Below are 25,943 nucleotides of genomic sequence, written 5' to 3' on the forward strand. Positions count from 1 at the left end.
ACTGGGTGTTATCAACTGGATCGGCAGTGCACCAGCTCTGTGACTGGATTGTTCTGATGGGGGCAGGGGGACCCAAGAGTCTGTCCTCGCCTTACGAAAAGGCTGAAAGCTCAGGTGCTCCTGCCTGATCTGCCACTTCTGAGCTGGGGGCACCTGGGTACTCTATCGGTTTAAGGGGGTGACACGTCAAGCTACCTCCCACCCAGGGCTGCTGGGGACTCAGATAAGGTAGGTGGTGGGTGTGTTTGGGCTTTGGGACAGCTGAGGCATGGCAGGAGTTGTGTTCTTGCTGAGCCATCCGCACGGAGCCTTGACATCGTGGAAGGCTGTGCAGCATCATCTCAGGACTCAAAGCTGTGAGCCCCGAGAGCGAACCTCTCACACTCACCCTGTCCAGCAGTGCTTGAGGCCTCAGTACCTGGACTAAGTCCTGCCTTGGTCTCATGGCTCTTCAGACTTCTGGTTGTCGTATCCGGCTGGGGACGGGAGGCAGGGGCGCACAGGTGGATAGGCCTGAACAGAGCTGCAGAGGTAGGCTGTGGGAGGTCCTGCTTTGCCAGGGCCTCCGCTCCTCATCTGAAAAACAAGGGGCAGTTCAGAGGCCAGCAAGTGGCCAGGACACAGATGCACAGACGAGGGGCCAACCTTCTGGCAGGTCTTGGTGCCTTCCCCTCATCACTCCCGGGCCACTTCAGGAAGGGAAGGAACAGATCCCTCTCACCTGCCCCTCCTTCCAGCAATTCCCAGCCCCTGGCTGGCCGCTGTACATTCAGCCGTGTGGAGCTGGCGGAAGGCACTCAGTGCAGGGCCAGGCACGTGGCAGGTGCTCAAGATCTGTTCATTTCCATCCTCCGGACACTCATGAGTCAAGCAACAGAGGTGGCCCAGGACCACTTAGGGTGTTGCAGCTCTGAGTAGCATGAAAATATTAGGGGCTCCTCAGTCCTGGAGCAACGAGGCACCCCTGGCTGGGAAGATCAGGGAAGGCTTCCTGGAGGAGAAGGGCTTGGAAGCAGGAGGAGGAGCTCAACTGCCACCAGGTCAAGGCCCGCACGTCCTTTGGAGCTGCTCAAGTCTAACCTCCCCCTTACTCCTGGAAGATCATAAACCACTTCTTGCTGAGCTCCTGCATATGGGGGCCCACAGAGAAATCAGCTCCATGCCTTGCCCAGAGGAGTGACAGAGAGGCCATCTGTCAGTAAGAAATTGCCATCTGAATGCAAATGGCAGCAGTGATTGTCCACCTCACTTCCCGCTCAGCTCGAGTCCAGACTCCAGAAAAAGCCTTTCCCACATAAGGGCAGTGATGCCAGGGGCAGCCAGCACCTCAGCTCAGCCTCCCTTAGCCTGACTTGTGCTCCTTGTCTTCCTGCCCAGTGTCCCCAAGGCCTCCTGAGATCTGGCAGGGCAGGGACTCTGGGTCCCCAGCACTGGGTCTGGGACCTGGCCATAGTAGGCATCGGCACCTGTTCCCTGAACTGTCTTCCGTTGCATGCCAAGCAAACTCCCCTAATTCTAGCTCAGTGCATTCTAGAAGCCGGAAGCCTGCCTTCCTCCTTCCCCACTCGAGCCTCCACAGGTGACTGACCCTTTTGGTGTGGGTTTTGCTTCAAGCCACAACTTATAAGGTGCCAGGTCACATGTAACACAAGCTTTGCTTGTGTTGGTGAGCCCTGAGGCTGCCCCCACTGCCAGTCCCTAGCAGCATGGGACAGGACCAGTGCCAGAGAGGAGAGCTGCCTTCCAGTGCTCTGGAGCCCTGAGTGGCAACCCCTTGCAGTCCGGGCCTTTGGGCTCTCATGTTTAGGGTCAGTCCAGGGGCTTTGCCTTCGTTACCGCTGTGCCTATAGTGAACCGAATGATGCCAAGACAAGGGCAGTGCCATCAGGGACTGGTCCCTGAGAGATGCTCGGGAGAGGTTGCCATCATTGCTTCCAAAGACCCGGGCGGGGCGGGAGTTGAACTGTCCCACACCTGGTCAGGTGTGTGGTAGGGGAGGGTGGCATCTTTATAGCCTAGTGGTTAAGAGAATGGCTCAGAGGTCAGACTGGGTTCAAACCCCAGCTCAGCCACCGTCCAGTTGTGCAAAGTTGGGCCCTTCATGCAACCCCTTGAGGCCTCTGTTTTCTCACCAGTACAGAAGGGCGGCTAAAGCCAGGAGTACCTGCTGCACTGGGTGCCTGGCTCAGAGGTGGTGCTCTGTCACGGAAGGTAGCTGAGCCAGGACTATGGTGCCCTCCTTCAGGGCTGTGGTGGCAAGGAGTGAGGTGGGACTAGGTGGAGAGAGAGATGCTGCCTGGGATGTGGGCTCCTACCTGAGGAAAACAGTTTAGAAATTACTGCTGATGATTGGCCGGGCGCGGTGGCTCAAGCCTGTAATCCCAGCACTTTGGGAGGCTGAGACGGGTGGATCACAAGGTCAGGAGATCGAGACCATCCTGGCTAACACAGTGAAAGCCCGTCTCTACTAAAAAATACAAAAAACTAGCCGGGCGAGGTGGCGGGCGCCTGTAATCCCAGCTACCACTCAGAGGCTGAGGCAGGAGAATGCTGTAAACCTGGGAGGCGGAGCTTGCAGTGAGCTGAGATCTGGCCACTGCACTCCAGCCTGGGCGACAGAGCGAGACTCCGTCTCAAAAAAAAAAAAAAAAAAAAAAGAAATTACTGCTGATGATGCAAACAGTATCTACCCACATTTCAAATGACTCACTAAAGAACACTTAATTCTTAGGGTGATTTCTCATGCGTACTAAAGTCTGACTCGCTTTCTTTTTTGTTTTCACTTTTTTTGTTGTTGTTAGAGCTGGGGTCTCGCCTTGTCACCCAGGCTGGTATACAGTGGCTAGTCACAGGCACGATCATAGCACACCGCAGCCTCCAACTCTTGGGCTCAAGCGATCCTCGTGCCTCAGTCTCCCGAGTAGCTGGCACTACAGGCGAGTGCCACCATGCCAGCACTGTTGTTACTTTTTATCTTTAAGTTTTTTATTTATTATTTACCTTGAATTGATTTAAAACTCATAGAAAATTTGTAAGAATCGTGCAGAGAACTCCTGAAGCCTTATCTGAATTCCCACTGTTAACATTTTGCCACATTTCTCATTAGTTTACTTCACTTGTAGCCTTTGGACGGGTCAGAGGGTGGGCAGGACTGATGTCAGTTCATTTTTCCAGTTCCCTTTTCCAAAGGGAAACTGAGGCACAGAGAGGGACTTGCTCAAGTGCCATTGATTAGAAACTGAGCCAGATTAACTTCTCTCAGGGACACACATTGATGCATTTGGCAGGTATTTTCTTGATCACTTTCTGTGTTGGGCGCTGGGGCACAGAAATGACTGAGAACTGACAGCAAAGTGGGAGGCACAGGCCTGGGTGGAGAAGAGACTGGAAAAGGAGAAGACAAGAGGCCCTGTGGGTATCATTCTCAATGTCGGAGGTGGAATGCAGGAAGGAATCTGCAGCTTGAGCACGTGTCCCAGGGAATTTGACTGACTGCGGAAGGGTCTTAGAGGCCACTTTCAGAAACACTGTCTAGGCTTTTCCTGTTGGGAGTGTGCTCATTTCTCATCTCAAAAGGAAGCTGGGAACTGGGAGGGTGCCTGCCTGGAGCGGGGAGGTGGGTCCCGGCCAGCCAAGAGAGCAATTCCTCACCCACTCGTTAATGCCCGCTGAGCCATCTGTCTTCCCGCAGAGCTGCCCTTGGGGCTGTTGCTGCTGAGATGGCCACAGAGCTCTGAAGCCACCCCCTGGGTCAGAGAGGAGTCATAGCCTCTGGGGCCAGTGGGCAAGCTCTAGGCTGCTGGTGGTTGCTGGCGGTGGTCCCTGGCCTTGGCCCCATCTGTGGGCCCAGCTCGGGCACCCAGTCCGGGCCCTTTGGTGTAGTCCCTGTGATCTTTGGCTCAGCACGCCACTTTCTGATGACTAGGTCAGTTTCTCAGAGAGCTTGATGTGGCAAAGAGTTGCTATGAAGAGAGCAAGCACAAGGATTTTAATCACAAGAACCGGCATCCCTGGTGAAAATGCTTACATCAGGCACTGCCTGCTTTAAACTGAAAAAAAAAAAACCCAAAACCCAAAACCAGGACTTGCTTCACCACTTGTGCCAGCGATCCCTTACTCATGCTTTCATTCCTCCGGGCCTGAGCCTAGGCACCTCCTTGGGAAATGCAGTGCTCTGGCTACACCCCACTAGGCCGATTCCCCCCAGCACCCAGCCTGGTGGTTAGCGCTCTGAAAATGCTTGTTGCATACACGGCAATGTGATCTTGGGCAAGTGCGTCCTTCTCTCTGGACTTCCTTATTCTTATCCAAAAATAAGGGCAGTGTTAGAGGTAAGGGTGGAGTTGAGGGGACTCTGGGTCTAGAGTGGGCAGGAAGATGAGAAAGAGGGTTGTTGGAGGGGAGAAGGAGGATGGGGAGTCAGAGCTTCGGGGAAGGTGGGGAGGCAGCGGGCTCGTTCTGTTCCTTTTGCTCCTCACTAGTGATCACCTGCACCTAGGACAGAAGGAATTAGCTTTGGCTGATGTTAGTCAAGGGCAAGTAGGAGTGACTTCCTGTCACTGGCCCTGCTCTGGCAAAGACTGAATGGATGGCAGCAATGGTGTGTGTGTGTAAGGGGGATGTTCCTAGGGGAAAGCGAAAGAGGGTAAAAGAAAGTGACCAGGTGCAGTGGCTCATGCCTGTAATCCCAGCACTTTGGGAGGCTGAGGCGGGTGGATCACTTGAGGTCACGAGTTAGAGACCAGCCTGGCCAACATGGTGAAACCCCGTCTCTATCAAAAATACAAAAATTAGCCGGGTGTGGTAGCAGGCATCTGTAATCCCAGATACTAGGGAGGCTGAGGCAGGAGAATTGCTTGAACCTGGGAGGTGGAGGTTGCAGTGAGCCGAGACTATGCCACTGCACTCCAGCCTAGGTGACAGAGAGAGACTCCATCTCAAAAAAAATTAAAAAAAAAAAAAAAGAAAAAAAAAAAAAGAAAGGGAGTAGAGGGGAGAGAGGTGCTGTGGAGGTGGAATTGTGGGCTCCATGACCTCTGAGCCTCCTCTGATCCCACTGGCTGCCTTGTCTGCAAATGGGACTAGCATCTCTGCATGACTGGGATTGGCTTAAGACCACACTGGTTCCCCGGCTGCAGAGACAACTGCAGGACGAGGGGTGCAGAAGCAGCCAGGGCCCTGCAAGAGGGTCCCTGCCTAGTCCTCTGTTCTCCGCAGAGACATCTCAGAGGGCCCTTGAAGCCAAGCCAGCCCTGAAATGGCCCAGTTCCCTGAACAGTCACTCGTATCTGGCTCACTGAGAACTAGAAAATGGGTGCATGGAAGCCAGGAGGAATCCCGAGGCCCCAAAGAGTGGTGGGTGGCCGGGGCTGCCTTCTCCCCTCCTCCTCACCCCCAGCTCCCCACCACCTTGGGAAGGAGCTGGCCTGACTTAGATGTCTGCCTCCCAGGGCCCCTCCAGCGCAGACGCCAAAAAGTCTAGCTGCTGGGGTGTTAGGGGTGGGATGGGGAGAGGTGAAATTCCAGACTTTCATGCAGAAGTCATTTACCTGTAAAGCACATTTACAAATACCACCCCCCCATGCGTTCTTTTTCCATATTATATTTTTCCCTCTGCAACCCAAGTCTTTTTCAGCTCTTTTTTTTCCACTTGCTGCTCCTTTTTCCTGCCACCCTGTTGGCCTCCAGGCAAGAGCCCCTGGGACTGGAGCATCCCAGGCAGATCGTGCATTCTGGCTCTGGCAAGAGAGGCCCAGCCTAGGCCTCCTTGGAGCTGCACGCTGAGCAGCAGACTAGGAGGCTCAGACGGGATCCAGCTGCTCAGCCCTGCCCATGATCCCTAAATCACCTTTGAAGGGCCCCACCCCCCTGGATCTCAGCAACTCCTGGAACAGCAGCTACAGACGCTGCAGCGGTGCCTGTGGTGGTGCCTGCTCCATCCCCTTCCCAGAGGAAAGCAGGAAAGCAACCTGTCTGCTGACTGTTGCCTTGCCAGCTGCTGAGACTCCAGTGCAGGAGACCGGGAATCAGAATGTCCTGATTCACCAGACCTGGCCACAGGAGGCTGCTTCATCAAATGTAACGTTTCATCATTCCAACCCTTTTGGTCCAGAAAATCAGCACCCGCACCGGCTTAAATCAGCCTGGGTCCAAACTGAGTCAGCCAAGTGCGTGCCTTGAGAAAGGACGGGGTGAGGGCATCTGAGCAGGGGTGGAGGTCGTGCTTCCTGACTTTATAATTCCTCAGCCCCCTCACACTCCTTGCCGTGACTGGCACTTGGAGCGTGCAGGCTTGTCCCTGCACTTCCCAAGGCAGCCTCCAGGAGGAGTCTGTGCCACAGCCAAGGCTCTCCCCACTGTGCTAGCCTTTGACCTCAGCCCCCTCCCCGGGAAGTATCATTGCTTGGGGGCCTGTGGCCTTGGTGATGACCCGAGGGGCTGCACTGAAGCCTACACCTTCCTCACACTACCAGGTGCAGGGGCCAGGGAGCATTTTGAGAATGGGGCTTCCTTAAGCCCCATTCCACCTCCCGTGGGCACAACAGAGTATTCTCTTTTACCTCAGAGTTTAGAAGTGAAGGTCAGGAAGGGTGAGTGATGTGTCCAGTGACTAAAACCCAGGCCCTTGGACTCCTTGTCAATACTCCTTCCTTCGCTCCAGAGTTGGAAGAGCCAGCATGGGTGTGTGGCTTTGTGGCCTTGACCAAGCCCTCCACAGCTCTGACGGCACCACTGCGCCCGTCTCATGACATGACAGATGATAAGGCATGGCTGGCTCTGCGCTGAGGCCTTCTGAATATGTTGTGCCCCAACTACCCTCTCAGCATCTGTTTCTTCTGCCCCATCTGGCTCAGGGCTGCAGTCTGGCCACAGAGAGGGAAGCTCTCTAAGGAAGGAGAATGGGCTAGGAGAAGCCATCTGCTGCCCCTTGTTTAGCAGGCTGCATTCTCCAGCAAGCCAGCTCTGACTATCTCAGTGGTGCCCTTCTCCTGGTCACCCAGACTGCTCTGTTCCTGGGGCAGCTCATGACACTGCGAGGGGTTTGTGAAGGGTCTTTCATGGGAGGGCCCTTACTCTGAGCTCACAGACATTTGCTTGAAAGACAGCAAAAGAGGACCTAAGACATGGGGACTTTTCTTTGAATCCTTTTCCTGACACTAGGGCCACTGGAGGCTCTTTGCCCAAAGGGAACATTTACAGTGAGAAATGGACAGGAGCCTCGACACCCCCACCCTATGCAGAATTCGACCTCCACCCCTGTTTTACCAAGGCATGTCCTCCAGCAAATGAAGCTGTCAGACAGGTTCAGGGAAGGGGGGCGGTCACAGCCTGGGAGGGAGCTGCCTCCTTCTCACCCTTGGTGCTGTGGTGGTGGTCCCCAGGTTGAGTTGGACCAGAATGGAGAGGTGGAGGGACTCTGGCCAGGGGAGCTACCTAGGCTGGCTGGGCTCTGGGACTTGGGCAGCTGGGAGCCTTGGGTTTGTAAAGCCCAACTCTGGCTCTTATAGGAGGACTGGGGGAAAGGTGTAAGAGCTGGGGTCACCCTTACACATGTGTTTCTCCATGGTTTGGTCATTGCCACCCTTTTCGAATGGTGGGGAGCCAAGACACCATAAGGGGAGGAAGGATTTGCCCAGGGTGGCAAAGCTGGGATGAGTCTCCTTCCCAGAGACCAGCCATCTTCTCTGAGGGTCCCAGCAGGGATCAGCCCTGGCAGGCATCTAAGCTAAGAGATCAGCACTGTCTGGGTCCACCCATCTCTAGGAACAAGTTCTTGGGAGACAAGGGACTTATCCCTCTACCACTTACCTCATGACCGGATAGGAGTACTTACATTTCTGCTATGGGGGCAGGCCTAAGTGCTGGTCCCCAGCTATATTCTGGGCCTCTGCCTCCATTAAAGCTCCTTGTCCCAGAGCCACATGAAAGTGCTTGCAGACAGAGCTTTCCTAAAACATAGCCGAGGTTTCCTAAAACACAGCAATCAGCCTCTGCAGTGGGCAGCCCAAGTCTTGATGGCTTCATCCACTTATACTTGACAGATCCATATTTGGTCCCTGTACTTGAGGGGCAGCACTCCGGGCTGTGCCCCCTTTCTTGTCCCGTCCAGGTGTTTCCTTATGCTGACTCCTGACCCACCCCAAAGGGGTCCGCACAGATCTGAGCTGTGAGTGATCTCTGTGAGCCTAGCTGAGGTTGGCACGTGTGGGGTGGCAGAGCTGGGTGTCTGCTCAGCTCCTGGGTGCAAAGCATCCCAATTTACCTTTGGGAACGAAGCCCTTCTGCTTGCACCTCTGCCTGTGGCACACTTGCTCCTGTTTGTGCACGGCACCCGGTGCCCAGCACCCATGAACTGAGACAAGCCCTGACACCCGTGCCCTCTGGCTGCATCTCCTCCATGCGCCGCAGCAATATTCAATGCTCCGGGAAGGGAAGGCTGAAGGCGTTTTGCTCCTTTGCCCTCCCAGTTTGCTTAGGAGGCCCCTGCCTGGCATCCTACTTCCCTTCTGCACAATTTGGGAGCCATCCTAATCCCCTGCAAGCCAGATTCTCTGGGGAGCCAGGCAGCGGGGAAGTTCTACAAAACTTTCTCTGAGTTAGTCCTCTCATCTTGGAGGCTGAGCACATCCTGTGGTGTGACAGGGAGCCTTTTCTCCTGCCGCTCCCGTCTGTGTCCATCTCCTCATGCTCCAGCACCTGCGTCATTGCCTGCTGCCGCCCCCACTCCTCCAGCGCACGGGAATCTGCATACATTAGCCCCCTGCGTCAGCTCCCCCTCACTCCACTCACTGATGACACCAGGCTTGCTGTGGTTGGAATAACAGGCTTCCTTCAGCCACCTCATTGGCTCCTCGCTCCTATCCATCCAATCAGGGCCAGGGGCCCCTTCCTTTGAGGTTGCTGGGCAGCCTTCAGAGGCTGCAGTAGCAGGGAGAAAGGTGGGGCAGGAACATGCCCATGGGCATTTGGAGGCCATCTGAATTCAGGGAAGACCTGTCCCCATCTCCCCCACCCTACTCTGCCACGGACACTTCCCCTGATTGCCATCTCTCAGCCCACTTGGCCTGAGACAGGAAGAGGGAGAAAGAAGGGGATGAGAGGTGGGCTGGGACATCTGCCTGCTGTCTGAGGTGGCCCGGCTTGTGCAAGAGGAGTTGGACTTGGCCCTGAACTGCCCTAACAGTCTAGTGTTGTCTGAGTACAGGGCTTTGCTCAGAGTCAGCACAGAGAGGGGTACTGTGGAGTGTGGCCACATCTAGTGGGGCTCCAGGGGTGCACCACGAGGGACAGTCCATGCAGAAGGTATCAGATAAGCCAGCCATTCCTTTGGTGGCCCAGGCCAGGTCCTAAGCAGGATGATATGAAGATTTCCAAAAAAACCAGAAGTCTTCTCCCAATCAAGGTAGAAATGAGAGCCATGGTACTGAAAAGACCTAGAGTGGCTGTCCAGACCAGAAATGTGCCCATACAGGCCATCAAGACACCCGCGTGATGGCATGAGAAATTCAGAGAGGCACATGCTTTAGCTTGGGGTGTCCCGTCAGGAAGAGACCCAGTGAGCAGGCCCACAGATGCCACCTTCCAGATGAGGAGACCTAGACTTGGAGAGTGGGATGTCACAGTCATGTGAGGCCACTTAGGAAAGAGGAGCAGAGATGTAAGCACAGGCCACAGCTCATGGGGACAGTGTTTGCTTTCGGGCTGTGTGGCCTCTCTGGGTGTCAGGGCTAATGGACTTTGAAAGAAGCCTGAGTTCCCAGAGGAAAAGAAATACTGGAAGACTTGGGCAGGTAGCAGGCCCCTGGTGCCACTTTCAAAGGTGGCTAAGGAAGGAACATTTGCTCTCCATCTTCATGGCAGGGTAAATGGGAAGGTGCAGGGACCCCAGTTACAGCGGTTTCTTTTTCTTCAGGAACTTTTTCTGAATGTTTCTCAGACACAAGCCCAGAGGCATGAGAAAGCTTGACATACTGAACCCAGATGGAGAGTGTAGGGCTGTGGGAGTGGGTGGGCTGCTCCATGGGGTCGTGGAGTCACATGTGGCAGGCCTCTGTGGCTACATCAGGCCGAGCAGCATAGGCAGGCACGGCGCGGCTGGCCTGAGTCTGAAGAGTCTCCTCCCTCCAGCAGGTGAGCATTGCTGCATGTGCCCAGTGGTTTGGAGGAAGCCATACAGGCGACTGGTAGTGGGTGTGCCCCAGGAGCCCTCGAGGTCATCGTGCGTGGGCTTACCTGGGCCACTGCGTGGCTGGGGCTCAGAGCCCTGGGAGCGTGGCCAGGGCCAGACACGGGCCCACTCCTGGCTGACTGTGCTGAAGGTGAAGCAGGAGCATTGGCACAGTTCTTGTGCACGAGCTGCACATGGTGCTGCTGGCCTTCGGGGACCTGATCCCAGGAGTGTGTGTGCAGGGTGCCCGCCTGACACAGGTGTCGTGCTCCAGCAAGGGAAGCCAGTGCTGTTATTGCTTCCCAGAGGAAGGCATGGTTCTCATCGCAGAGCAGAGCCCAGGCCACCGTCCCAGTGGCCAGGTCTTCCGGCCGCTTTGCTGGGACCTGGGTGCAGCCCTGGGGAGGGCAGGAGTCTTGCACACAGGCTCTGGAGGCTTCACTGGCTCCCCAAATGGAGTTCACATCCACTAGTGACTGTCCCAAGAGAGTGGAGAGCTGAGGGTGACCCTGGGGCAGCAGCCATGGTGGCCAGAGGGTTTATCTGCCAAGCCTCTCTGGTGGGCGCTCTCTCCCTGGGCAGACTGGGTCTGTCCCCCCACCCCCTGCTGCCACCCACATGAGAGCAGACATAGGCATCCCACGTCCACACCTGAGCCATAACCAGTTCCTGTGCCCAGCTTTTCAGACCTTCTGGACGTGAGCCTCATGAGCAGGGAGTTGTCCTTGCCCCCTGGAGTACTCTGCTGTCTGTGCAGGTCCCTCTGGCTGACTTGCCATGGGCTGGGGAGCCAGGGCGGGATTGCGTGGGGTGGGAGAGGAGCCATCAGTGGGCCTCATGCACCCTCCTGTCCTGTCATCTCTCCCCTGGGCCCCATACATGTGTGAACGGAGAAGCTGGCCTCCTGCTTCCAGGGGTGCCACCGCCACTGCCACTGTCACTGCTGCAACCTCTGCCTGGCATCCGGCCCGAAACACCCCTGCCTGCTCTCTGCTTCCTTCTCCACCCCAGCTTGCGGGAAAAGAGGAGACCCCGGGAAGAGGCCGAGGCTGCAGCACCACATGGCCCAAAGCGGTGCACAGCACAGCTGGGCCCCAGAGACTGACGGCCTCTTGCTACTGTGGGGATTTCCTCCTCAGAGTGAACAAGCAAGAGAAGTCCCTGCATCCGTTCACTCTCCTCACCTCCCATCCTTCCTGGGCACTGCCCGCCTGGCATCAACTCTTTTTTTTTTGAGATGGAGTCTCTGCTGCCCAGGCTGGAGCGTAGTGATGCGATCTCAGCTCACTGCAACCTCTGCCTCCCAGGTTCAAGTGATTCTCCTACCTCAGCCTCCTGAGTAGCTGGGATTATAGGCACGTGCCACCATGCCTGGTTAATTTTTGTATTTTTAGTAGAGATGAGGTTTCCCCATGTTGGCTAGGCTGGTCTTGAACTCCTGATCTCAGGTGATCCACCCACCTTGGCCTCCCACAATGCTGAGATTACAGGCGTGAGCCACCACGTCCAGCCCTGGCATCAACTCTTGAGACCAATCCCTTGGCTGCCCAAGCATACCCCACTCCCACTTCATTTGGGTAAACCACTGTTGGTCTCATCTTTAGTACACAGAAGATACACGTTCATGACAGGAAAATTAGAAATATACGAAAGAGCAAAATATTTTGGTGTATATCTTTGCAAATTTTTCCCCTGTACATTTTTATGTAAATATAATTTGAGTTAGATGACACCATCATACACATCCTGCTTTACAGGCTGCTTTTCACTGAGTGATGTATAGAAGCTGTACACAGTACAGGTTTACAAAGCATGTTAAATACTACATGTCTCAGTATGATTTGTAATAACTGCATAGTATTTACTTGAATGGATAGACTATAATATGTTTAACTATGACTGATGGGCATGTAGATTATTGCCACATTTTCACCATCATACTCAACACTGTGATGACACCTGTCTCATATACCTCTTTGTTGTACTCGTGCAATTTCTTCCTCAGGCTACTTGGCGGTGGGGGGAATTGCTGGACCAGCGGGCCTGCCCTTAAGCCTTTTGATACATACAGAAACTCAACCTGTCGAAAGATTCCTGCTTTCCCTTCCCACAAGAGCCACCAGGAAGCCACTTCTGGAGGGGTCCACATTCCATCCTCCAAGGCTGCTTACATCTGTAGCAAGGGTCTTCCTGGCTGTCACTGAGTGCAGGGCCACTCTGCCCTGCTGTCTGTAAGGGCTGGACAAAGGGAGGGGGCGGTGGGTCTGGGAGGAGACCTAGGTCCCAGCAGGGGTCGGTGGCTTCAGGCAGTCACTCCCTGGTGGGGTGTGCTGGGCTGTCACAGGGTGCCTGGGCCTGATCCTTGTTGAGGATGGGGGAGGAGCAGGGCTTGTCTGGGAAGACTTGGGCCTGCAGGTCTGTGCCTGGCTGTTGGAGTTAGGGGAGGGGAGCGCCCAGTAGGAGCAGGGCTGGCCTCGACATGCTGGGCCCTGAGGGAGAAGCAGAGCTTAGGCTGGCAGGAGTTGGAAGGGCATTTCAGCTGGGTGGACCAGCATGAGCCAAGGCACAGGCATTCACCTGGCAGGGCTACCTTCCAGGGACTCCAAGGCACATGGTCTGCTTGGAGCACAGTGTCGGCATTGGGGGGGAAAGAGGCTGACTCAGGGGACTGGTGATTTTGCTCCCAGTCTGAGAAACAGTGGGGAACCATCCGGTGCTGACTGGGAATTGAAGGCTGGTGTGGGCCAAGTGGGATTAGAGACCAATGAGTGTTGCCTGGAAGAGGCGCAGATAAAGGCAGCAGGCCAGGGACCAGGGAGGAGGTCACAAGGGATTGTGGCCTAGACCAGGGCAAATTGGAGGGAGAAGCCAGCTCAGGAGATGGGATGTATATTCCAAACTCATTTGGAGTATAACTCATTTGGGGTGCCCACCCCACCCCATCCCATCCCATCCCATCCCATCCATCCCATCCCATCCATCCCATTCCATCCATCCCATTCATCCCATCCCATCCATCCCATCCCATCCCATACATCCCATCCCATCCATCCCATTCCCCATCCCATCCCATCCCATTCATCCCATCCCATCCATCCCATTCCATCCATCCCATCCATCCCATCCCATCCCATACATCCCATCCCATCCATCCCATTCCATCCATCCCATCCCATCCCATTCATCCCATCCCATCCATCCCATTCCATCCATCCCATTCATCCCATTCCATCCCATCCCATCCACCCCATCCATCACATCCCATTCTATCCATCCCATCCCATCCATCCCATCCCATCCCATCCCATCCATCCCATTCCATCCCATCCCATCCATCCCATCCCATCCCTCCCATCCCATCCCACCACATCCCATCCCATCCCATCTATCCCATTCCATCCCATCCCATCCCATCCATCCCATCCATCCCATCCCCTCCCAACCATCCCATCCCATCCATCCCATCCATCCCATCCAACATATCCCATCCCATCCATCCCATCCATCCCATCCAACACATCCCATCCCATCCCACTGCCTGACACTCATCACTTTGAAGACTCCTTGTCCCAAAGAACTGCCTTACACTTCATCGTATGGAAAGACTCTACTTTGGCAGAGATTTTTCTAACTCTTTCATATTTATTGTCTCATCAAAAAGGAAATTTCACTTGTGAGACTCAGCCAGGTATGAGGGAAAGGAGCCCATGAAGAAGCACCAGCCCAGGTCTTTGCCTGGCAATAAACCTGGAGTCTTCTGAATGGAGTCTCAGCTATAAAGACGGGACTGAAGGCAGCATGGCACCCTCTGCAGGGGACCGATGGTGTTCCCACCCAGCCCTGTCCTCGCTTGCCATGGGACCCTTTGCCTCTGTCATTCTGCATGTGCAATAGTGTCTGTCTTGACTTTGGAAGTGGCTTATTTGGTCCTGATTTGTCAGGAAACTTCTAGGCAATGTGGCCATCAGGTTTGACAAAGGGTAACTGATGAGTCCTTGTGCCTAGTACTGGGCCTGGGATGGAGTCCACTCCCCAAACTGTGGATGACTGTCACCTGCTTGCCACATTCATATGTGGAAGCTGGTGGCTGCAATCCCTGAGGCCTTAGAAGGGAGTATGTCTTTGAGGTGCCCGGCGCAAAATAAGTCATACTAGCTGGTACAGCCTAGCAAGGTTAGAAGGAACCTAAAGACGAAAGACTAGGAGGTCCTCCTGCACGTGAAAAGCTGAGGCCCAGATGAAATGAGGAACTCTCCCAAGGTCTGTAGTCAGTCAGTGGCACCCAGAGACTCTGCCCATGTGCCCTGCCCATGGGGCCACTCCACAGATTACTGGGATGGGGACAGTTGGGCCTGTATGGCCCTAGGATCACCTGTGGAGTGAGCTCCACTCAACAGAAGTCTAACGTGGCAGCTTTGGTTCAGGGCTGGGCACGTGGGGCTCCCATTTGCAGTGATGAGGTGCCATTCCTGGCACACAGCAGGCTCGGGCTGTCTGGGCTGCTCATTCAGTGCAGTTTATGGAAGAGCCGGCTCCTGCTGATGTGGCGAATTTGGTTTGCTCTCATCCCCCTGCCCTGCCCATTCGACTGTTCCCCTGACCTCTACAGAAACACGTCCAGGCCCTGCCAGCTGGCAGCAATGCTGAGCTGGTCAGACCCTAGCCCTGGAGGGGTCCAGGGGATGGAAGACCCTGGAGAGAAAGGCTCTTCTGCTTTGTCACTATGCCAGCACAGCCAGGGCCCTACTTCCTGTCATGTCCACAAGCCTGAGTCCCCAGTCTCTCTTTTGAGGCTCAAGGGGTCGGCTGTGGCCACTCAGGGCTCCCAGCCTGGAGAGCCAGCTTCATCACCCTGGACCCTCCTCCGGAGCAAATGGCCCTTGAGACCACCACAGCTAACCCTTCATGGGCATGAGAGGGCAGCACTTGGCTCAAGGGCAGAGAGGCTGAAGGCAGTGTGGCACATTCTGGGCAGCATGAGCAGCATCGGGCTCAGGGGGCAGAGCAGGGCGAGAATACACAGAGGAAGAGGAAGCAGAGCTCGAGGCAGCTGTGGGCGAGGGGCGTAAGGAAGCCCTTACCACAATGCCACACTCGCCTGGTCCCTGAGGGCCACTAGGATTTGGCAGTGGGGCCCTGGGCTTCCCCACTGAAGGTGGAGCCAACCCCTGAAGGAAACAGGGCTGCACACCCCAGACCATTCTTGTGCTGTTTGAGGACCACCCACCGCGCCTCTCCTAGCAGATGACTTGAGAGCTACTGCTGCTTGGCTCCTGTTCAGGTGGTGCCAGGTACTTACAGGAACGTTGGCGCATTCCATCCTCACAGCAGTCCTGAAAGGTAGAATTTTTTTTTAACTATCATTTTACAAATGATGAAACTGAGGCAGCTCAGAGAGGTTAGCTGAGCTGCCCAAGGTCTGTCAGAAAACTCCTAAGGGGTGAGAGGCAAGGTCCAACCCCAAAGCAGCTGGTCCCCTTGCCCCTCCCTCCCAACAGGCCATCTGCCTGCCCTGAAGCTGTTCGGCTTTAGATGCACTCTGTCCCACCCTCTTGAGTCCACCGGTGCCAGCTGTCTCCCCGACACTCCCCAGCCTGAGCCAGGCCGTTAGCACTCTGTAGGAGGGCTCATGTTCTCCTGTTATCAGTGATCGCTTTGAACAGACAGTCCCTGGCAGCCCCTGAGCTCCACATTCTCTACGTGAGCAGCCCTGGGCAGGCAGGTGGGTGTGCTGCTGGGCAGCAGCAGGTACAGTGAGTGCTTGCCCCTGGCTTCTGCCCATACTTAGCACTCCACCAACGCTTGCCACCCCCAATGTGCAGAGGGCAGTCTGGATGATCTTGGTGTACCAGGACACATATGGTCACCTGCAAGACACTACAAATGAATGAAGTGACAGCATTTGCTTGCCTTTATCCCCAGAAGCCCTGCTGAATCAACTGAGAAGAGACCTGCGGAGCAATCACCATGAGTATCTCAGCTCTTGGAGGCAGCACCAAAGGTGAGGCCTGGGCTCCCTGGTGTCCCGGGCTCTGCTTGGGGCTGTTTTCTTCCAAGCCTGCCCCTACAGGCCGCAAGGACTGTCCCAGCAGCAAAGGGAGAGCAGCATACTGGGAGGACTGGAACGGAGGCCGAGGGTCCTGGGGCTGCGTTCCTCTTTTGAGGCTGTTGGCTTTTCCTACCACAGGGAAGCCTCTGCCATCAGGTGAGGAGGAGCGCAATAACGTCCTCAAGCAGATGAAAGTGCGAACCACGCTGAAGGGGGACAAGAGCTGGATCACCAAGCAGGATGAATCGGAGGGTCGCACCATGTAAGGCAAGGAGGCCGGGAGGGACCGCAGCAATGTGGGGGCGTGCAATCCGTGGGGGCCTGACCATACCTGGGGATGCAAAGGGGCTTCCACCGTTCAGAGCTCCACCAGGCCATGTAGAGGGCAGAGCATGGGAAAGGCTATCCAGCAATGTCACAGGGTGGGAGGGCCCCTGGTTGCCTGGGAAGGAGAATATGAGGCACAAATGGCAAGACTAGCTGGGCAGCCTCTAGGATGGAGGCCACAGGGTGGCAGGTGGCAGGGAGTCTTGGAGCCACTCTTTCAGGATGCCTCTTTCCCCCAGAGAGCTGCCCTCAGGTCGGAGTCGTGCCACATCCTTTTCCTCAGCTGGGGAGGTTCCGAAGCCCAGGTAAGAGGTGGTACTCAGGTGGCTGGTGGGTCAGCCCCAGGGACTCTCCTAAGGCTTGGGGTCAGCCCTCAACAGGGAGGGGTGGGCAGTCCACAGGGGACAGGGATGCAGCCCCAGCCAAGGGTCTGCAATGAGTAATTTGAAATCTGCAGGAAGGGGAGTGTAGGAGTCACTTGGTCCAGGCCCTTGGCCTTGCTGTGTGGCTGTGGGGCAGCTGACTTCCCTGCTGGGCCTCCATGGCTCCAGCTGTTAACTGGGATTGAAGTTGTCTTTAAGAAGACGATTATTCTGACCTCCCACCCATTCCCTGCAGGGAGTGAGACTGCCTCTGAGATGCTTTGAGCAGCTTCCAGAGTCACAGTGACTCACTCCTGCAGGTCGCCCTGACTGCTTGAGTGTGCTTGGGACTTGGCATGCCTGTAGAGAGGCATGAGTTTGCTCTGACTGTCTCCCAAGTTTATCGTGACATATTTTGTCAGCTGACCAAGGAGAACTGGCTTCTGTCTCTTTTGGGGACTTTTCCATAACAGTGTTCAGAGGGGCTCTGAAGCGTAGGCACACCCTGCTGGCATCTGGAGGAACTGCTCCTGACAGAGAAAGGGAACTGAAATTCAGGCTTGCTTCTTGCTCCAAACAGCTGACAGGTGGCTTCTCGGGGTGGTAGAGGCAGTGGCAGCCTCTGGAAGGGAGGGCCTCAAGTTTACAGCCAGCACACAGGGCTGCCTTTAGTAACTACGGTCTCTCTGTCACCGCTCGATGACTCGGCTCCCACTACCTGCCAGGTCCCATGCTGGGCACAGAGGATGCAGTAGTGGCCAAGACAAAGGCCCTGTCTTCGGGAAACTGACATCCCAGCAGGGGGCTCAGGCAGGACCCTAATAAACAGTTGAATACAAGAGCGAGAACCCCCACGTGTGCCTGCAACATGGCCACCTCTGGGAGGCTGTCTCCTGTTAGGGGTGGAGATTGTGGGGATGGAGACTACTGGGGCTCTGTTGCCCTTGACCCAAACCCTGATGCTCCAGCCCAGATCCCATCCATTGCAGGACAGAAGGGTCTACCCTGACCCCTTGACTCCTCCCCTAACTCTGAGGAGGACTCTTTGCAGGGGCCCTTAACTCCTGCCCGAGACCAGAACTTACAGGCCGACCACACCCGGCTGTCAGCTCCCTGCCTGCTCACCTTAGCTGCCCCCTGAGTTATCTGAGCCCCCTCAGTTGCTGCCAAGCAGAAGGTCTCAAACACCTGGAGCCTAATGTTTCCCAGCCACTGAACAAGCCCTGGCCATGCCCTCTCCTCTCAAACTTCCACCAAGACTTGGAGTGTGGGCATGCAAGGAGCTGGAGCAAAGAGGGCCCTGAGGGACAGGAAGGGGGACAACTGGCTTTGGTTGGCTGCTGCCTGGGCTCTCACCCTCAGGTCCTCATGCACCTTCCTGGTGGAGGCTGTTGAGGGAGATCAGGTCAGGCCCCGGGCTGAGGGGAAGCCTCTGGCTCTGACTGGGGAGCCTCCAGCCTGCACTGGTTCAGCCCCAAGCACAGAGGATGGGATGGCTGTTAGCTGAGAGGAGCGCTCCCTCGGCGCAGCACTGGGGCCCGGCTGGCCAAGGAGAAGCTGGACTTTGGAGAGGCCATCAACCTGCCATGAGGAGTCACCTTGGGCTCTTTTCCTGGGGGAGTATGAAGGAAACAGGCAGAGTGGAGCAGGCACCTGACTGGGGTCACAGGGGGCTGGCACCCCTCGTTTCTGCTGTACTGGGACACCTGGAGCACTTGCCAGCCAACCTTATTTGCTATAGTTAAGGGCAGGATAAAGTAGGATGACCTGAGCCCTCCAGCAAACCTCGCTTCACTCCACCCCTCCTTCCCTTTGGCAGGCCTCCGAGCACAAGGGCTCCGACTGGCTACATCATCCGGTAAGTGACCGCAGGACTCTGCCGGCTTTCCTGTGCCCACTCGTACCACCCCTTGACTTCTTACCCCTCCAGCCCCTCCAGGGAGCTCACCAGCATCTCCTGGGCTCTCTTTTAGGGGAGTGTTCACCAAGCCCATAGACAGCTCTTCCCAGCCCCAGCAGCAGTTCCCCAAGGCCAACGGGACTCCAAAAAGGTGTGTCCATGGGGTGTTGGCCAGTCGGCCAGTGGGGAGGTGTGAGGGCCTGGTCTGGGCTCGTGGCAGAGAGAGCGCTCTGCCTGTCAGGAGTGTGGGGCCTTGGAGGTGCCAGTTCTCATCCTGTGTAGGGCAGGATCCTGGAGAGCAGGGTGGGGTGGCCAGAGGAGATGGGTTGGGGTGGGACTGGCAGTCCCAAGTGGATGTGTGGGTCTCTGGGAGGTCCTGGGCCACTAACAGTGTCCTTGTCCTGGGGTCAGTCCTGGCTACTGGGACAGAGAGGTGCAGGAGTTTGGGAGGGGCTGGGTGTAGAGTCCCCCTAGCCTGGCAGTGGGCACCCTTGACTTGACTTGCTGATGGCATTGAGAAGGCTGAAGTTGCATGCAATTCAAGCACCTTGGCATCAGACATTGCCTGGGGCTCCATCAGACTGGAAAGGCCAAAGGGATCAGGAAACAGGAAGCAAAGACATAGGCAAGAGCCCTCTAGGCTGTTCCCTGAAGCTCGGTGGGATTTGCCTATGCAGCAGGGGCTGCCCTGTTCTGAGCAGCACAGTTCTGGGTGTCTGTCAGGGCCAAAAGCAGAGAGGAAAGGCTCCCAGGCAGCTCCTGGCCCACCTATCACGTGTCCACTGGGCTGTACGGCCAAATCTGGAGGCAGGACGGAGCCTGCAGGTAGACACATGGAACATTCTCCTCTCTAGTGCTGCCAGTCTGGTGAGAACAGCTAACGCTGGTCCTCCCCGCCCCTCCTCCTCTGGCTACAAGATGACCACTGAGGATTACAAGAAGCTGTGAGTATGCAACACCAGGCTCACCGTGGTTCCCTCCTCCAAGGAACAAGTCCAAACTCTGGGTCCGCTGAAGGCAGCTGGCTACTTGCCTCCGAGCGCAGCCCGGGAAGTCCCGCCTGCCTGACACTCCCTGCCAGTTGCAGCTGTGGCCTGGAGCCACCAGAGGGTAACAAGTCCCAGAAAACTGGATGGCAGTGCACATTGCACGTCTAATCTGAGGCAGAGGAGGGACTGCAGGAAGCTTGTAGGAGGGGCCCCACGGATCTGGGGAAAGGATCATGGGTCGTGAGGCTGCTGCTGGCTGGTTGTGCTTCCTGGGCTTGGCCCTGCACCCTGCCGAGCCTCAGGTGCTCTGCCTGGCTGCGCTGGGCTGGGGGCCTGGGGATCCTCAGGGTGCTGCTGTCAGTCTGAGCATCGTGTGCCTAAATCTGAGCTGCTTCTTGGAAGAAACCTTTGGGGTTCCCCTTCGTGCTCCCCTTGGGGTCCCTTTCAAAGCCCCCCACCCCCCACTGTATGCTCAGGGAGGGGGGTTCTCTGGACAGAGGTGTGAATTGTGCCTCTAGTTCCCAGGGGGCCACATCTTTCTGTTGTTTGTCCCTTGCCTCCACCATCCAGGGATGGGGAGCATCTGGGTAACCTTTCTAGGGAAGGAGAGAGGCTCAAACAGGGAGGGAGGGGAGAGCTGGCTCTCAAGGAGGAACAAGTGGCATGAACTAAGGCCCAAAGGCAGAGATACTGACTTGCCTTGTCACTGTTGTTGAAAGCCAGGAAGCCAAGCTGCTGAGGGTGGCAGCCTATGACAGAAAAGTCCCTCTCCCCTCTCTTAGGGCACCCTACAATGTCAGGCGCAGCTCTACATCAGGGGACACCGAGGAGGAGGAGGAGGTGCCTTTCTCCTCAGATGAACAGAAGCGGAGGTAACGGAATGGTGCCTTTTGGGCATCCCAGGGGGCAGGGCAGGAGCCTGAGTCTTCGAAGACTGCTGGAATGAATTGAACTGGTTGGGGTGACAAAATGCACAACACGTAGGCCATCAGCGGTAGCCCATGGAGCATGAGAATAGGGGTCATTCTTTGAGTGCCAGAACCACCCACTCAGTGTTGGGCCAGCTGAGGGGCCCTTGAGAACCTTCTGTGGGGTAGAACCTACGTACTGTGCGTCCAGGGAAAAACCTCATTTGGAGGCTCTTCAGGGCTCTAAATCGGTTTGTTAGAAAGGGCCCTGAGACAGTTGGACAAAAATATTCAAGGAGAAGCCAGTACCCTCTATCTGCATGATCTGCATGATCTGCATGCCTTGGGGGCAGGGGTTGACTCCACAGTTCTGAATGCCCCTGGACCCCAAACTGAGCCCCAAGCACGCGCAGCAGTGGGAGTGTGCCCCATGCTGCTGAAATTCTACCCCAGTCTCTGCACCAAGTTGCCCTCATCCACGCAGGCCAGCAAAGTTCCATGGACCCTTGCCCCTCCTCAGTCCTTTGTCCATGGGGACTGACCACACACCACCCAGTACTGGTGAACTGTGACAGGGTTTTTTAAGCACCTTTTGTATGCCTTCGGCTTGGGGCCTGTACAGCAGTTGGGCCCTGAGGAAGTAAAGCCCTCCCCTCTCTGGGCTCAGCCAGCCACCAGTTCCGTATCTGCTGACCCATCTGTGGCACAGGAATCACAGCAAAGCCCCACTGCCAAAGGCCCTGGCAGATTGGCTATCCTCAGGGGATAGTTCACAGTGGCAGGGGCCCCCAGGCCTGGGTGGAGCAAGGAAAAGAGCCAGAAGCTAAGAGTGGCCTAGCATTGAATGCCAGCTCTGCCACCTGCTAGGTGAGTGCTCTTGGGCAAATAATGAAAGCTTCTTGGACTCAGTTTCCTCATCTGTAAATTGCAGAGGATACTAGCACCTACTTTCCTGGATTGAGAAGAGCAATAAACCAATGCGAGGACATTGGCATCTGGCGCAGAGCCGGGCACATGCCACACACTTGATAAACGTGGGCTGCCCTTCCTTCAGTTTCTACATTTCCTTTGAATAGTCCTTGGAGCAGGTGCAAATCTGGTTTCTCCCATACCTTGCCTCCCTGGGCTGGCCCTAAGTCATCCCGAGTCCATCCCAGGCTAGGCTGGCAGAGCATGTCCAGCTTGGCACCCATCAGATGCTCCCCCACCCCGTGTCACCCCAGGTCAGAGGCTGCAAGCAGTGTTCTGAGGAGAACAGCTCCCCGGGAGCACTCCTACGTCCTGTCGGCAGTCAAGAAGAGCACTGGGTGAGTTGCCACCAACTGGCTCCAGGCTCTAGGACAGCTCTCCTCTCCTCAGAGCTCCAGCCTTCTCTGGCTGATGAAAGGGTGGGTGGAGAGATCACCCCCAAGGGCCTTCCTAGCTGAGCCTTCTCAGATTCTCAGATGTACTTTCTAGAAAATGGAGAGGTCTGGCGGTTACCACCAGGGAAGGTGAAGTGCCGGGAATGGGAGAGGACCCAGGACCCCCTGGGATAAAGCAGTCTTGATGTCACCTGCCCACGGGCTCTGCCCAAAGCTTTGCCTTTCTCTTTTGTTTCAAGCAGTCCTACCCAGGAGACACAGGCGCCGTTTATTGCGAAGAGGTAAGTGTCATCAAGGGACATCTTGGAAGCCTGTTACTGGCCACAGGAAGGCCTTCCGTCAGCTGGGGTGTAATGTGGGAGCTGTGCAGAGGGGATGTGGATGTGGGGGCTACTGTCCCTGAGCAGGGGAAGTTGTGAGGGGCTGCGGGCTTCTGTCTGGAGGCTGTGGTAGCATATGTGGTAGCATATGTGGTCAAGCTCTTCCATTTGCCAATGGCTAATGGGGCTGGGTACCTGACCCAAGATGGAGCATTTCCAAGGCCCTCTGGGAGTTGTTCCCCTGCCCCTGTTGCTTGCCTCTTGCCTTGCCTTCTGCTGTCACGCAGGATCAAAACCTGGGCCATCAAGAGAACTTCCCCTGGGAGGTGACTGTGACATTGGAGATGGGCCCTAAAGGGTGAACAGGGCTTAATAGGGAATGATCAGAACGTCAGGACACTCCAGCTGACTGAGGGAGGGGTGTCACCATTAGTTGAGACAGGGCATCTTCTGGAGGAGGAAAATATTCGGGGGAAAGCAGGAAAGAAAATTCTGGAAAGTTGAATTTGAGGGACTTCCAGTTGAGTGGACAGGGAAGGCCTCTCTCCATGCTGAGGTGGCTAGCTGGGGACTGAAAACCCAAGAGAAGACAGCATGCCAATTGCCCCAGGCAGAGGCCCCATGGTGCCCAGGCCCGGGGTGGGACTAGCTTGCTGTGTTGGAAGACCGGAAGGTTGGCAGGAATACAGAGAGCAGGGATGGGGGCAGCATAAAGGAAGTGACAGAGAATGGCGGGGGGTCTTCCTGGTTCCATTTGGTTCCTGTGGTTTCTGTAACGCAGTACCACAAACTGAGCAGCTTAAAAAACCAGAAAAGACTTATCTCCCGGTTCTGGAGACCAGAAGTCCAGATCAAGGTGTTAGCAGGGTGGGTTCCTTCTGGAGGCTCTGAGGGAGAAACCGTCCCAGGCCACTCTCCTGGCTTCTGGTGGTGGTTGGCGTTCCTTGGCTTGTACCTGCATCACTCCAGTCTGTGCCTCTGTCTTCACATGGCCTTCTCTTCCCTGTGTGTCTGTGTCCAGATTTCCCTCTTCTTACAAGGACAGCGGTCATTGGATTTAGGACCCATCCTATTCCAGTATGACCTCATCTTACCTGATTACATCTGCAAACACCCTATTTCCAAATAAAGTTACAGTCACAGGTTCCAGGGGACACGAATTTTGGGGGGACACTATTCAAGCCAGTATGCTGTCCTTATCCTGAGCTGGAATCACTGAACCCCCAGCCCGGGCCACCTCTTGGCCGTGATCCTGAAGGGTTGGGCCAGTTAGACACCACTGGAAGCATGTCCTTCAAGACCTGCAAGCTCCAGGGCAGCCAAGAAGACCACGAGCACCATTTCTCTTCTTGCTCAAAGGGTGGAGGTGGTGGAAGAGGACGGGCCTTCTGAGAAGAGCCAGGACCCATCTGCTCTGGCAAGATCCACTCCCGGCCCAAACAGGTAATCCATTGCGCTCATCTCTGCCTAGGGCTGGTGGCTGCTACACCTGCCACTCAGTCACTAAGGAACCTCAATCAGGGCACCTCCATGCTGGGCTTAGAGATCAGTGTCTCTATGTGCCCAGTGACAAGATGGGACAAAGAAATCTGTAAGGGCCCATCTGGCTGGATGTCCCAGGGCTGAAAGGAGCAAAACAGTCCAGCCTCCCAGGAGAGAGCACCTGGCTCTGGTCTGTTGAGTATGTATCTGTGTCACCTTAACCCTTGCACCACTGAGCCTGGTGGCAACTTGAACACCCCAAGAAAAAGTACCATCCTTGGGGTTTGAGAGGGCCAGCCACCATGGCAGTAGCCTGCCATTGTCAGACTTGCTCCTTGCACTCCAATAAGTTAGCCATGTTCAGCATGCCCAGGGAGGAGGCTCTGACATCTCCAGAGCCTCTCACAGCCACCTTCTTTGCCAGTGCGGATGAAGGCAGGACCAAAGCGTCTCAGGCAATTTGGATCGGGTGCCTGCCGAGTATGCCTAGCCCCGGTGGGAGCCAGGAGCTCAGGTGGGTGCCGAGAGCTGACTCTGGCTTGTGAGTGGGTGTGATGGCTTCCCGCCAGCCTGGCTGGCTGGTTCTGCCAGCTGGAGAGGGTGTGGCAGTGGGATGACGGGGCAAGGACAGGCTGAGTGCTGGTGATCTCACTCCAGGAAGGGCCGTGATTTGTCCTGATTTCTGATCCCTGAGAATCTGGGCAGATAATGGTGCTCTCTTGTCTGTGGACAACTAATACCTTCCTGTACTTTGTGCAGAATGGTGCCACCAGTCCTGTAGGGAGAGCCACCACTCTGTTGTCGCTGCTGTTTAAAGTGCCTGCTGGATTGAGACCTTTGCTCAAATCTAGGTCTCCTAAGAGCTGCATCTCTGTAGCACCCTTGGAAGACCCCTGCATCCAGAAGGGGAGAGGGCCTGTCCCTACAGGTCACTTCCCAGGCCCCCAAGGGCTGTTCAGGCTCTCCTAATACCATAGCAATCTCCCAATTTGAGCTCCACAGCCATTTATAGACAGGTGACCAATGTCCTCAGGGTTACTTCCTCGGTGCTGCAAGGGAGACAGAAACACTGACAGAGGGAGCCAGGAGCACGAGGCCAGGTCTCTCCATGGCCCCAGGCAGCAGACTGCCAGGGTGCTCCTCCTTTTCACTCTCTCCGTCTCTTGATTTTCTCAGTTGTCTGACTCTCCCCATAAGAACTTTGGTCCATAAGAACCTTAGAAAATGTGGAAAAGAAGATTTGAGATTTCTTTACAAGGCAATATCTAGGGCAGAGGTCCCCAGTCTTTTTGGCACCAGGGATTGGTTTCGTGAAAGACAATTTTTCCACGGGACGGGGCAGGGGATGGTTTCAGGATGAAACTGTTCCACCTCAGAATCCACCTTCATCATCATCAGGCATTGGATTCTCATAAGGAGTGCACAATCTAGATCTCTTACATGTGTAGTTCACAATACGGTTCGTGCTCTTATGAGAATCTGCTGATCTGACAGCAGGCGGAGCTAAGGCAGTAATGATCGCTAACTTACCTCCTACTGTGCAGCCTGGTTCCCAGCAGGCCACGGACTGGTACTGGTTCTCAGGCCGGGGTTGGGGACCCCTGATCTAGGGAACTTGGCAATTGAGGGATATGGGGGCAAAGGCTGCCACAGCAAAGTATTATACCACACACTGGGGGGCTTAAACCACAGAAATTTATCATCTCCCACTTCTGGAGGCTAGAAGTCTGAGATCAAGGTGATGGCAAGATTGGTTCCTCTTGAGTCTCTCTCCTTGACTGGTAGACTCCATCTTCTCCCTGGGTCCTTATGTGCTCATCCCTGTCTGTGTATGCCTGCATCCTAATTACTTCTCGTTTTTTGAGACAGAGTCTCACTCTGTCACCCAGGCTGGAGTGCAGTGGCACAGTCACCACTCACTGCAGCCTCGACCTCCCAGGCTCAAGAGATCCTCCAGCCTTAGCCTCCTGAGTAGCTGGGGCTATAGGCACATGCCACCATAACCAGCTAGTTTTTTTTTGTTTGTTTTTTTAAAATTTTTTTATTTTTTGTAGAGACAGGGTTTCACCATGTT

General features: G+C 55.5%; 1 protein-coding gene across 3 annotated transcripts in view; it reads left to right on the forward strand.

The window, feature by feature from the left end:
* The window catches only part of ZNF185 (zinc finger protein 185 (LIM domain)), a 71,680-nt gene that overhangs the window by 650 nt on the left and 45,087 nt on the right, over positions 1 to 25,943 (forward strand). Inside the window, exons 2-12 of one of the 3 annotated variants that reach the window (XM_011974848.1) lie at positions 16,091 to 16,169; positions 16,356 to 16,479; positions 16,784 to 16,849; positions 18,726 to 18,764; positions 18,880 to 18,957; positions 19,661 to 19,750; positions 20,578 to 20,667; positions 21,927 to 22,010; positions 22,307 to 22,348; positions 23,747 to 23,830; positions 24,294 to 24,383. In XM_011974848.1, the coding sequence (XP_011830238.1) occupies positions 16,136 to 16,169; positions 16,356 to 16,479; positions 16,784 to 16,849; positions 18,726 to 18,764; positions 18,880 to 18,957; positions 19,661 to 19,750; positions 20,578 to 20,667; positions 21,927 to 22,010; positions 22,307 to 22,348; positions 23,747 to 23,830; positions 24,294 to 24,383 (821 nt within the window). In that variant the 5' untranslated portion in view covers positions 16,091 to 16,135. Of the gene's footprint in view, positions 1 to 15,948; positions 16,170 to 16,355; positions 16,480 to 16,783; positions 16,850 to 18,725; positions 18,765 to 18,879; positions 18,958 to 19,660; positions 19,751 to 20,577; positions 20,668 to 21,926; positions 22,011 to 22,306; positions 22,349 to 23,746; positions 23,831 to 24,293; positions 24,384 to 25,943 lie in introns of those variants that run through there. The other 2 variants (XM_011974849.1, XM_011974850.1) reach the window with 2 other exon arrangements.

This window comes from Mandrillus leucophaeus, unplaced genomic scaffold (assembly GCF_000951045.1).
Source record: "Mandrillus leucophaeus isolate KB7577 unplaced genomic scaffold, Mleu.le_1.0 Scaffold1495, whole genome shotgun sequence".
NCBI classification, from domain to species: Eukaryota; Metazoa; Chordata; class Mammalia; order Primates; family Cercopithecidae; genus Mandrillus; species Mandrillus leucophaeus.